The sequence below is a fragment of the Bos indicus genome, chromosome 21 (assembly GCF_029378745.1).
Source record: "Bos indicus isolate NIAB-ARS_2022 breed Sahiwal x Tharparkar chromosome 21, NIAB-ARS_B.indTharparkar_mat_pri_1.0, whole genome shotgun sequence".
Taxonomy (NCBI): domain Eukaryota; kingdom Metazoa; phylum Chordata; class Mammalia; order Artiodactyla; family Bovidae; genus Bos; species Bos indicus.
In genome coordinates this window covers 56,744,239-56,756,610 of record NC_091780.1, presented here as the reverse complement: position 1 = coordinate 56,756,610, position 12,372 = coordinate 56,744,239, and the positions used below count along the sequence as shown (strand labels likewise).

Sequence of the window (12,372 nt, the reverse complement as noted above, 5' to 3'; positions counted from 1 at the left end):
TGTCTGACATGTGGGCTGCTGTACCAAGGCCGGGAGCCCACTTCTGCCTCCTGGAAGCGGGTCAAGGAGATGAGGTTGACTGCTTTGAGAACTTTTCTAAGTGAGCAGTTGTTGTTTGAGATTGCTGTACTTTTAAAATCATTTTTATATGCATTTATTTTGGGGCTTCCTAGGCAGCAGCAGCAGCAGGTGCTACTAGTGGTAAAGAGCCTGTCTGCCAATGCAGGAGGTGTAAGTGACACGGGTTCGAATCCTGGGTCGGGAAGATCCCCTGGAGGAGGGCATGGCAACCCGCTCCAGTGTTGTTGCCTTTAGAATCCCATGGACAGAGGAGCCTGGCGGGGGCGGCTATGGACCATAGGGTCGCAGAGAGTCAGACACGACCGAAGTGACTTAATATGCATGCATATGTATTTATTTATTTTATTATTTATTGGGTGCCAGGTCTTAGTTGCAACACACAGGATCTTCAGTCTTTGCTGAGGCATAAGATTTTCTTTTTAGTTGCCACATGTGAGATCTTTTAGTCGTGGCGTGTGGATTCTTAGCTGCAGCATGCGGGATCTAGTTTCCTGGCTAGAGATCGAACCAGGGCCCCCTATATTGGGAGCACAGAGTCTTAGCCACCGGACCACTAGGGAAGTCCCGAGAATGTTGTAATTGACGGCCACCCTGGGGAGGTCTGCAGGAAAGGGCAACAGCTCAGAGCTGCATCGGGCAGCAGGGATGTGTTGTTCAACACGGAGAATGATTTCTTCCTGGACAGGTGCAGTTCTGGGCTGTGATCTGGTTCTGGAGGTGTCAGGGAGCTCTGTCCTCCAGTTATCGGGGTGCTGGATGACAGCGGGTAGATGTCTTCCCGGCGGAGGAGAGATGAGCCACAGCTGCTGTGCTAGAGTCCTCGAAGGGCCCAGGCAGCTGCCCGGGACTACAGCCCCAGGAGAGACACTGTAGGAGTCACATGGTTGGAGGGACTGTGCTCCCCACTGGCTCTCTCAGCAGCCTGGAGATTTGGGAGGAGACACACACACACACACACTCACAGCCACAGTAGAACAGAAAGAATTAATAGATGAGCGAGGGCATGAATGATTGAATGAACCCAGCATCCTCTTCTCTTAAGGGACGTTTCCTAAACATTACACAGAAAAGGGAAGAAGTAACCAGCACAATTTGCATCTGAGGATAATGGTACTTACTTAGGTTGCCCTAACTTGTACTTTTCCACTGGTGCAGAAAAGGCCCCTTTGCCAAAGAATGTCCTTGGGAGTGGTTCGACGTATTTTTTTCCCTTCTGTTATTTAAATCAAAGGTATTTAATGTAAGCAATTCAGCTGTGAGCTGGAATGTGTGATGAGTCTTTTCACCTCGTGCGGAACCCAAGGCGTGAACGTTCTCAGTTTCAGCTCCTCAGGTGTGCAAGCTGATGGGGGTTTTCAGTGGAGGTGGTTGTTTTTAAAGTCTACACACTTGTCAGCAAGTTGGCTGGAAAAACTTGTCTGGGGACTCAAAGGCCTTAATGTGTGTTGCCCATGTGTTCATTCATTCATTCATTGAACATTTACTATGGACCCGAGGTGGGGACTTCCCAGCTGGCTTAAGTGTTAAAGAACCTGCCTGCCAATGCAGGAGACGCAAGGAGGAGACATGGGTTCCATCCTGTGGGAAGATCCCTTGGAGGAGGAAGATCCCTTGGAGGAGGAAATGGCAACCCACTGCAGTATTCTTGCCTGGAAAACCAATGGACAAGAGGAGCCTGGTGGGCTACAGTCCATGCGGTCACAAAGGATCAGACATGATTTAACACATGCATGGACCCAAGTTAAAACCAGGTATATTTTGAGGATATAAATATGGGACATACTTCCCCCAGAGACTCCCAGACTTACTGAGTTCTCAGAACATATTTAGATTGACCATCCGTTCAAGGTCAATCAATTGACAATGAATTCAACCCGTTCAAGACATCCAATCAGTCAATTCAAGTAGTTTTTTGAATGTCCATCAACAGATATGCAGTATAACTGAGTTAATTCTTTAACTGAGTAAAAATGGTGGATTTTAAAAAAATAAACCTTAGAGATTTTGTTTCTGGATGATTTGAATAGTTTGTACCTGCCTACACATTGAGGCCTCCCACGCTCCTCTGGGCCCAGTCTGGGCCTCTCCCAGTTTGGTGGCTGTCTATCAGGCTACTGGGGGCACGTCGTCTCCATGCCGGTTACACAGCACAGAGCCCTGGAACTTGCTGTCCCCAGGGCTCTCTGACGGCTCTGCTGCTCCTTCACCCTCCGTTCCCCTTGAAGCAGGATAAAGAGCACACATTCCTAAGGCAGAGTTGTTCCCAGGGTACAATTGTCATCCATCACTTCCCGCCGGAAAAATGTAAATATGTGCTGGCCGATAGTGGCTTTATTTATTATCCTAGGCTTCGATACGGATTTGAGCAGGAGCGGCTGCTGGCCAAGCATTATTTGCGGGATCCCCTGGGAGGCTTTGCTGGGTGGGCAGAGCTGGGGCTGGAGGCGATGCCTGGGGCCAAGGCAGGAGCTCTTGCAGCTGAGACGGCCCTGGGTCTTTGCCATCAAGGCTGTACCTCGTTGGGGTGCAGCAGAGATGGCTGCCACCCTGGAAGTAGGTTCTTGGAGGTTGTCCATGTTGAGAAGGCTGGAGCCTGGTTCCATGTGATGTCCAGACTCTGGTCACTGGGGCTGGGGTGGGAACCAACCAGCGTCCTTGGTGCTGACCGATGAGGCACGTGGTGGTGGACTGTGGTGGGTGGTGTCCTTGGACCCAGGAGACCATCACTTACCTGGCTGAATGTTTGTTTCACTGGATCAGTTGTGCTCGCTTCCTGAGTGCACCCCTGTACTACCTATAGAGCTAACACTTTGGAATCCTCGGGGCCCCCCAGCGCTGCACCACCGCCCCCTCCCCCCGCCCCCAGTCTGCCATCTACAATGTTAAGAGGCAGACAGTTTCCCAGGTGGGGCAGGAAAAGGCAGCAAAAGCTCAACCCTCTCTCCTCTGCGTGACCTGCCAGGGCCCGGCAGCATGAGCCCTGTCATCCCTGCACAGACCTCAATGCTATAGCATGTTTGGCACCATTTTCTCATCTGTAAAATGGGAATCACGAGCCCACTGCATGGGGCGACTGTGAGAGGAAAATGAGGAGCCAGGTGCACGGCTCAGTCTCAGTGAAGTGCAGCTTTTAATGCTACGGGGTTGGCCAAAATGTTTGTTTGGGTTTTTCAGAAGCTGTTATGGCAAAACCCTAACAAACTTTTTGTCAACTTGATATTTCTGATGGTGCGATGGTCCATTCTGGAGGGGTAGGGTGTAGATGAGCAAACCCTGATGAGAGGGCAAAAGGCCAGAGCCCTACTAAGGATGCAGGCAGGTGAGGGTGGGAGTGAAGGGGAGAGGCAGGGCCAGGCCAGATGAATTAAGTGTGCGGGGTGAATCCCTGTGGAGTTTTGTCAAAGTGAGGGCGTGGTGTCAGGAGCACCTGTTCCAGGACTCCCTAAGGTGCAGTGTGGGGAGAAAAGAAAGTAGGATTCGTTTCAGCTGAAACAGTCTTGAGTACTGCGTACACCATATGAGAAACGTGGGCATAATACAGCTTGGTCTCTGCGCTTTGATGGTCCCACTGAAGGAGAAGGGACTGACTTGGCACAAGTACCTGCCCGGCAGCAGACAGATGGCCATGTGTAATGACAGCATGGAGAAACCCAATCTGAGTACAGGGCAGCAGGAGGTGAGCCCCAGAGCTCTGGAGTGGAGGAGGGAAGGCTGGAGGGCTCCTAGAAGCTTCCTGAAGATGCAGGGCCCCAAATGAAAAGATTTTCCTGTGTGGATGCAGTCAAGTGACTCGCAAGCTTCCACTAACGAGGGATGTTTCTCTTCCTTCTGTTCTTGTTCTCAGGTGTTTATCATGGCTCTGTGCACCCAGAAGGTACACAGCAGACCTGTTTATATGTGAATGGATGAGCCTAATACAAAATACATTTCTAAATCAAGTAATGGTTGTCATCAAGGTGAACTTGTTTTCAGAGAATGTTGGACAGGATGGCAGAACAGTGCTTAAGGATGTGTGTTTTCTTTTTGGCCATTTCCCTTGTAGATTTTCCAGGGAGCAGATTAGCTTGGCCCCCTCCAGAAAAGCCAGGGTCTCCTAGTGGTACCTGTTAGGGAGGTGATGTAATCCAGGGACATAATCAACTGCCTCCCAGCCAGACAAGCAAGCAGTTAGCACCTCTGGTGGCTCCAAGGGCTCTAAACAGATGTAGGTGACATTCTTTGGAATATGTCTGTGTTACAGATGTGGATGAGTGTGCAACGGACTCCCACCAGTGTAACCCTACCCAGATTTGCATCAACACCGAAGGAGGCTACACCTGTTCCTGCACGGATGGCTACTGGCTGCTTGAAGGCCAGTGCTTAGGTAATACAGAAGCTCTTGAAAGTGAATGATTGCCTGGGGGTATTGTGAATCGTGGTCATGGCTGGGTGGCTTAAGGGCAATGGGCTTTTCTTTGGGGTTGTGGGTGGCAGAAGATTGTTGAGCTTACATGGAGCACCACCCTTTAAGATCACTTGTCACCATCACCGCATGACGGCATGTCATCACCAGGAATTTTTTCCCCCCACTTTCTTATTTTTGGGCTTCTCTGATTGCTCAGTTGGTAAAGAATCTGCCTACAATGCAGAAGACTCCGGTTTGATTCCTGGGTCAGGAAGATCCACTGGAGAAGGGATAGGCTACCCACTCCAGTATTCTTGGATCTACCCAATCCAGTATTCCCTCATGGCTAAGCTGGTAAAAAATCTGCCTGCAATGCAGGAGACCTGGGTTAGATCCCTGGGTTGGGAAGATCCCCTAGAGAAGGGAAAGGCTACCCACTCCAGTATTCTGGCCTGGAGAATTCCATGGACTGTATAGTCCATGGGGTCGCAAAGAGTCGGACATGACTGAGCCACTTTCACTTTCTCTTATTTTTATTATGACAATGGTGGTGGTTTACTCACTAAGTTGTATCTCTTGCAACCCAATGGACTATGGCCTTCCAGGTTCCTCTATTCATGGGGTTTCCCAGGCAGGAATATTGGAGTGGGTTGCCATTTCCTTCTCCAGGGGATCTTCCCAACCCACAGATCGGATCTGCATCTCCTGCATTGCAGGTAGATTCTTTACCACTGAACCACCAAAACATGTTTTTGTCCAGTCCCAAATGCAGACTTGTGGCAAATCCAAGCTTGCAGCAGCCTGGCTCCCTGCTGTTGACAGTTGGGATCGATCCATCATGGCTGCAGCTGCTTACCCTGCTTTTCAGGCCCTGAGCCTTGCGGTCTTCCTCCCTTTCACTGCCCTGTTTATATAGAGTTTAATAAAGACTCTGCCAGGATAAGAAGGTGCTTTTCAGGCCTTCGTCACTGCCTCTCCATCATCAGGATTTTTTACTGTAATTTTTAAAGGTTCATATTTGGTCTTACCTAGACCTTTTTTCTGCCTTTGGAAATTTATAACAGAGGCAGGAAGTGGTAGAGGTGAGGGTTATTCTGTCCCTAATTAGAAATCCTACCGATAGAAGGGAGTGCTTGCTTTGTCATAGAAATGTCCCAGGTTTCAAATATGAATCAGGGGATTCAGATCTAACATCATCTCCTTCCAATACCCCACCATATCCCCCACCCCATGCCCACCCGTCTAGCTCTGGTCTTTTTTAAAAAGTCAGTCAGCACCTATTGAGAATTTTCTCCCTTGCAGTTGGCATTGGCTATATGATCCCTCTGTTTATTTTTCCTGGAGGGCTATTTTTCTTTCTTCCCCTCTAGTCTTTGGTTTAGCCAAGTGCACGCACTCATAACAATCTCTAGTTGTTACTGCAATTTCTCTTTCTAGGGTGTGATTTCTTTGCTGTTTCTTGGAAAAGCCCTTCTAGTTTAAAGTCTCAAGATGCTGCTGTTGCCTGAAAGTCAGTCCTGGAGGTGCTAAGAAATAAATCCAAACAACCTCATGGAAACAAACAGACAAAAAGATTCTTTTTTCCCGTTTTCTCTTGATTGAAACTGTGTTGAGGTCACCTCTAGAGCCCTGCCCAAAGGGGCGTGACAAGCCAGCCTGGACCTCACTTGGTTCTCCTTTCCAGGCACCGAAGAGTTGGCTGCGCATGGGCATGTGTGAATATGATGATTGCTTTGCATTTTAACCAACCTCGGCTATTATGGAAAATCTGAGGCCACTAATTTGAACATAAGCAGATCAGTGTGAGTTATTTGTATGGGAACTCAATATGTAGCATTTCAGAGCTGGAAGGGATGTTATATATTATGTCATCCACCTTTTATAGAGTTGGAAAGTGAGACGCATAGAGGAGGAACATGTTGGACAAAGAGTTCAGTTCAGTTCAGTTGCTCAGTCATGTCCGACTCTTTGAGACCCCATGAATCACAGCACGCCAGGCCTCCCTGTCCATCACCAACTCCCGGAGTTCACTCAGGCTCACATCCATTGAGTCAGTGATGCCATCCAGCCATCTCAACCTCTGTCGTCCCCTTCTCCTCCTGCCCCCAATCCCTCCCAGCATCAGAGTCTTTTCCAATGAGTCAACTCTTCACATGAGGTGGCCAAAGTACTGGAGTTTCAGCTTTAGCATCATTCCTTCCAAAGAAATCCCAGGGCTGATCTCCTTCAGAATGGACTGGTTGGATCTCCTTGCAGTCCAAGGGACTCTCAAGAGTCTTCTCCAACACCACAGTTCAAAAGCATCAATTCTTCGGCACTCAGCCTTCTTCACAGTCCAACTCTCACATCCATACATGACCACAGGAAAAACCATAGCCTTGACTAGACAGACCTTTGTTGGCAAAGTAATGTCTCTGCTTTTGAATATGCTATTGGGTCTAAAATCTGTGTCCTGTTTTTCAGTCCATTTTTTCCACCACCAGGGGGTGCTAGAGAAGACCAGGTGACCGGGACACACAGGCTGGATTGCAGAGACCTTGGGGCCAGGAAACCCCTCCCCGTCTGAGTGGGGACAGTAACTGGGACATTCCTCCACCAGGAGGGTTGTTCTTATTCACAGAGCATGAAGCTTTAGGAAGGATGCTCCTGGAGGCCTAATTGGTGCTGCACGCACAGTCTGCTTACAATTGACATCCAAAGTGAGGACCTTTCTCCAAGAAGAAAGGAAATGGAGAAGGAAATGGCAACCCACTCTAGTATTCTTGCCTGGAGAATCCCATGGACGGAGGAGTTTGGTGGGCTACAGTTCACAGGTCGCAAAAAGTCGGACACGACTGAGTGACTTCACTTTCACTTTCCCCAATATGGCTAAACTTGTGCCTTCTCCTGGCCAAACTCTTCTTTTGCTTTCAAGGTGCAAGTTCCATAGCCATCCACCACCCTTTCTGCATGACTTTGGAGGCATTGCCTTTGCAGAAAAAGAAGGGCCAGGGGATTGCCTTTCCTCCAAGCCACCCCTAAGGCAGAAGATGCCCTCTTTTCCCCCTGCTGCCTCTCTGGGCTTGGGGATGCACCCAACTGCACCCACATAAGAGTCAGGACCAGCAACTGCACAAGTCAATGTGCTTCCCACGTGGGAGCTGCATGCCACTCAGCGGTGGGGTGAGCTGGGTTAAAAGTAGCTACCACTCAGAGATAAAACAGAGTGACAAGGGCAGGGCACAGCTTCTGAGGGGGGCTGAATAATGAGTAATGTGGAGGTGGGGTCCCTTCTGGCAGTTGTTCAGTCATTCAGTCTTGTCCAATTCTTTGTGACCCTATGTATTGCAGCTCACCAGGCTTTCCTGTCCTTTACTCTCTCCTGGAGTTTGCTCAAACTTATGTCCATTGAGTTGGTGATGCCATCCAACCATTTCATCCTCTGTCACCCCCTTCTCTTCCTGCCCTCAATCTTTCCCAGCGTCAGTCTTTTCCAATGAGTCAGCTCTTCTCATCAGCATCAAAGTACTGGAGCTTCAGCATCAGTCCTTCCAGTGAGGGGCTACTGCTTTCTGGCAGTAGGTGATAGAAGCCAGGCACAGAGAAAAGTTCTAAGCTGGTCTTCAAAACCCTGAATGGACCCTGGTTCCAAAGGAACTGGGATACCAGAGGGAAAACGTTTAGGAGGAGTTGAGCGTGAAATAGGGACCCGTGATAGGTATAAATCAAGTGAGAGCTTAGTCCCCACCTGGAGGCTTCATTCAAAACATCCTATCTTGCAGGAGTGGTTTCTCCAGCCCATCAGCTTGGGGTGTTGGGAAGTGCTTTCCCATAACCTCAGACTCCCCACTGACTGGCACATGTCAGCCTGGCTCTGCTAAAAGGAACCATTCACCCACATAGCTGCTTGCTCAAGAAAGGCTGGTTGTAGTTTAAAAAAGTGTGTTTATCCAGAGTTTGATGGCTGCTGTGCTACAAGGAGGAGATTCAAGGCGAACTCCAGCATCCTTGTGCTCCTGGGTTCACAGGTCTCCAGACTGCAATGCTCCCCAGCTCAGCCTAGACTGTACTCAGTCTTGTTCCCAACAGCCAGACATATTCATTATTTATTATTATTTTTAGAGACATGATTATTTGGCTGTGTCAGGTCTTAGTTGCATCATGCGGGGGCTTTCGTTGAAGCAGGCAGGCCTGGTTGTGGTGAGTGGCGGCTTCTCTAGATGTGCTGCACGCATTGAATTGCCCCATGATGTTTGGGATCTTAGTTCCCTGATCGGGGATTGAACTCATGTCCCCTGCATTACCGGGTAGATTCTTAACCACTGAATCACCAGGGAGGTCCCCATATTCATTATTAGTGGAGCTGGCAAAGAGCCTACAGGAACCAGGCTATGGAATCCTTTTACACTTTAACTGGTCTGTTCCCAGGGCAGTGACATGCTTCTGTAGAATCTTAGAGCACCTGTCAGGGTTGGATCCGTCTTAGCGTTAAGTCTTAGATTCGGATGAAATCCTAGAGGTCACCTGGACCAACGTTCCTCTCTAAGCAAAAAATTGTTTTCTGCAACTTTCAAGATAGATTCAGGTGTTCACAAGACTGAGACAGGTCAGGGAGGATGGTGGGGAGATTGAGCCTGGAATCCAGAGGGGTGTTACCCTCCCTGAGGCTTAGTCGGTGCTGTCTTTGCGTTAGCTCCCCTTTGCTTCCCTTTGTGATCCTGTTCCAGAAGAGACGGGCAGTAATGATGCTGGGGGTGGCATCGGTGATGGAGAAGAAATATCTTATCTTGCTTGCAATTCTGTTTCCAGACATTGATGAATGTCGTTATGGCTACTGCCAGCAGCTGTGCGCGAATGTTCCCGGATCTTATTCCTGTACATGCAACCCTGGTTTTACCCTCAACGAGGATGGAAGGTCTTGCCAAGGTATGTGATGTGAATGATAACTTGAACACAGTGTGAAACCCTAGATGCTGTCTTCTTCAGAGTCTGACAGCTTATGTCGGTGGGAAACGCCTTTGTTAAAGTGTATTTCCACTCACTGCCCGCTCATGCTGTTGCTTACAGAAATCTGAGATCCTAACTGAGCTTATGTGAAACATGTCAGGATGTACTCTGCGCATTTACTGAGATTAGAACCACATCATCCACCAGCTGGGAGCTTACGATTTCATGGATTTGCTTCTCTCTGTGTATCCGCTGTCCACAAGTAGCCTTGCCAACATTTTTGATCAGTCAGAAGCTTTCTCACATGTCCTCTTAGCCTGACTGAGTTCAACTCCCAAGGCCCAAAGAGGGATAAAGAAAGAGGGCTCCTGATTCCTGATGAATTGCGAGGTATTCACATACACTTTATGCAAGGGTTTCACAGGCAACTTTTAAAAAATAATAATTTTCTTCATTTATTTTACTTTTGGCTGTGCAGGGTCTTCATTGCTGCACAGGCTTTCTCTAGTTGCAGCAAGCAGGAGCTACTCTCTAGCTGTGGTGCGTGGGCTTCTCGTCGTGGTAGCTTCTCTTGTTGCAGAGGGCGTGCTCTAGGGCTTGGGGGTTTCAGTAGTTGTGGCACACGGGATGAGTTTCTTAGTGCCATGAGAGATCTTCCTGGATCAGGGATGGAACCCTTGTCTCCTGCATTGGCAGGCAGATTCTTTACCCCGGAGTCACAGGGGAAGCCCCACAGGCAACTTCAATGCCTGTCATTATAGCTTTCCCTTGTTCATGCTAGGAGGGCCTATTATTTTAAAGAGTAATAGGATGGTGATGGTGGTAACTTCCCTTACAACCCGACATTCCCCGAAGTAACAGAATGAAACAAAGGCATTTTCTGACTTTCACATGATTGCGTCACATACTGATAAGTAAGAAAAACAAGTTCCAGGCTTATGGCAGTTTCCAGCTGAAGGTATCTTCTGCTCAGGAAGTGAACAGGGGACTTAAGACCCAAAGAATTAGCACAAGTCCTGCCTGGCCCCCAGCTCCCCTCCCCCAGCCCCCAGCCCGGGGCCTCCAGTCCCTGGCAGCTGCCCCATCCAGGGTGGGGACAGCGCCAGAGACTCAGAATGAGGTCTTTGTTTGGAGCCTGCCACCAGCTTTTGCAGGATCCATTTCCTTGTCACAGCACTTGAGGTCTGGCTGGCAGGCTCCTGGCCAGCTAGTTGGAGGATATTATGTCTCCATTAGTTTAATCGTATCTAAATCATTGAGTAAACAGGAAGGCATCAGCGTTAAAGAGCTGGATCCTGGATTCTTTGTCAGTCTCTCTTCCAAAGCTGGTTCTGCTGATTGTTCCAAGAAGTCTCGACTGTGTTCCTCTCGCCAGGAGAGGTCATTTTCTTCTGAGAGCAGAGGCTGGCCTGGGAGGTTGAGGGAGCTGATTGGGCAGGGGAGCAGGCGCCTGGCTCCTTTGCTGCTGTGATAAGTGGCTTAGCGCAGATGCAGGCTTCTCTGTGCCAGGGCTGAGGTTCGAGATGCCAGCCCCTCCTAAGGCACAGCCACACACAGAGAAGCCCAAAGGCCCTTGTGTCCCATGGAGAGCATCCTCTGACAAGGAGCAGTTAACATACCTGGCTCCGGGTCCAGCAGTGTGATAAAGCGACAGACACAGCACCCAGGCCTGGACGCAGGCACTCAGCCACTGGGATATTGCATCAGCAGGGCCCACGATGACACAGGATGTGACAAACTCCAGCGAGCTTTTGTATTCCTAACACCTCAAGCAAGGTAGAGGGCTTTGCCCTCGTCAAAGGATTGTCACATTTGTTCATTTCACTGAGCCCCAACAATAGCCTTGTGAGGTAGGCAGGGCAGATGAGGAAATCAGGCTTCAAAGAGGTTAAGCAACTTGGCCAGAGTCACACAGTTAGGTGGTGGCAGAAAGGAGTGTAAAGCCCAAGAGTCCAGTCGTCCTGTCCAGCAGGTTGGAGTGGGGAGCGGGGGATTCAGAAGGGCCCTTGGGTATGTGTGGAGGGCAGGGCTGGCCAGAGAGGGCCACCAGGGCCCTGGGGGCAGAAGTGCAAGTAGCTGAGGCTGTAAGAGGGCAGGTCTTGAGCTTGCTGTCCTTGCACAGCCAGCCTCTGGCTGGAAGCCGAGGACTCGAGCTCTCCTCCTTGGTGCAGTCCTGCCTGGACAGCCTGGCATCACGACATTTTCCTGGCCTCCTGGGTGGACAGCCTCTAGACTTCCTTTGCACTGGTGGAGACTGGCATCTCCCTGGACTTGCCCTGCATGGCCATCTATTTTTCTTTTTTTTGCCCCTCTGAAAGTTTCAAAGATGCCAGGATGTGGGAGCAATGTAGATATGGGCTTGCCCTCTTCTCTAAGGAAAACTTCTCGAGCCACTTCCCTTTTAATTCTGAAAGCATTCAAATCTCTATTAAGAGTCTGAAGAGGTTTCCCTGGACTTTGAAAGGGATAGAAATTTCCTCAGCTGGCACTTTGGTCGTTGTCATATGGAGTATCAGGGAGAGGAGTTTAAAATGGGCCAGCCAGAGCCATTGTACCAACGGCTCCCTCCTTGCCTCCCCTTCTCTGAGCTCTGCAGAATGAATCCTGTATATTGTGGAAAGACCCTTGACTCACGTCCCATTTTCAACTGTGCCCTTTCTAGCTTGGGGACTTGGGCACATCTCTCAACTTCAAAACCAAGATAAACATCTTTGTTGATGTATAATTGACATAAGATGAACTGCACTGTTAAAGGCACACGATTTCATGCACTTTGACAAACATATATCCCCACGAAACCATCGCCAGCTCAAGACAGTGAATATCCCATGCATGTGTGCTAAGTCGCTTCAGTCGTGTCTGACTTTTTGCAACCCTATGGACTGTAGCCTGTCAGGCTTCTCTGTCCATGGGCTTCTCCAGGGGAAAATACTGGAGTGGGTTGCCATGCTCTCCTCCAGGGGATCTTCCAGATGCTGGGA

General features: G+C 49.4%; 1 protein-coding gene across 3 annotated transcripts in view; it reads left to right on the top strand.

The window, feature by feature from the left end:
• Positions 1-12,372, top strand: part of FBLN5 (fibulin 5) — a 92,759-nt gene that overhangs the window by 57,302 nt on the left and 23,085 nt on the right. For all 3 annotated transcript variants that reach the window (XM_019983699.2, XM_019983698.2, XM_019983697.2), the window contains 2 exons: positions 4,322-4,444; positions 9,254-9,370. In XM_019983699.2, coding sequence (XP_019839258.2) covers positions 4,322-4,444; positions 9,254-9,370 — 240 coding nt within the window. The remainder of the gene's footprint in view (positions 1-4,321; positions 4,445-9,253; positions 9,371-12,372) is intronic.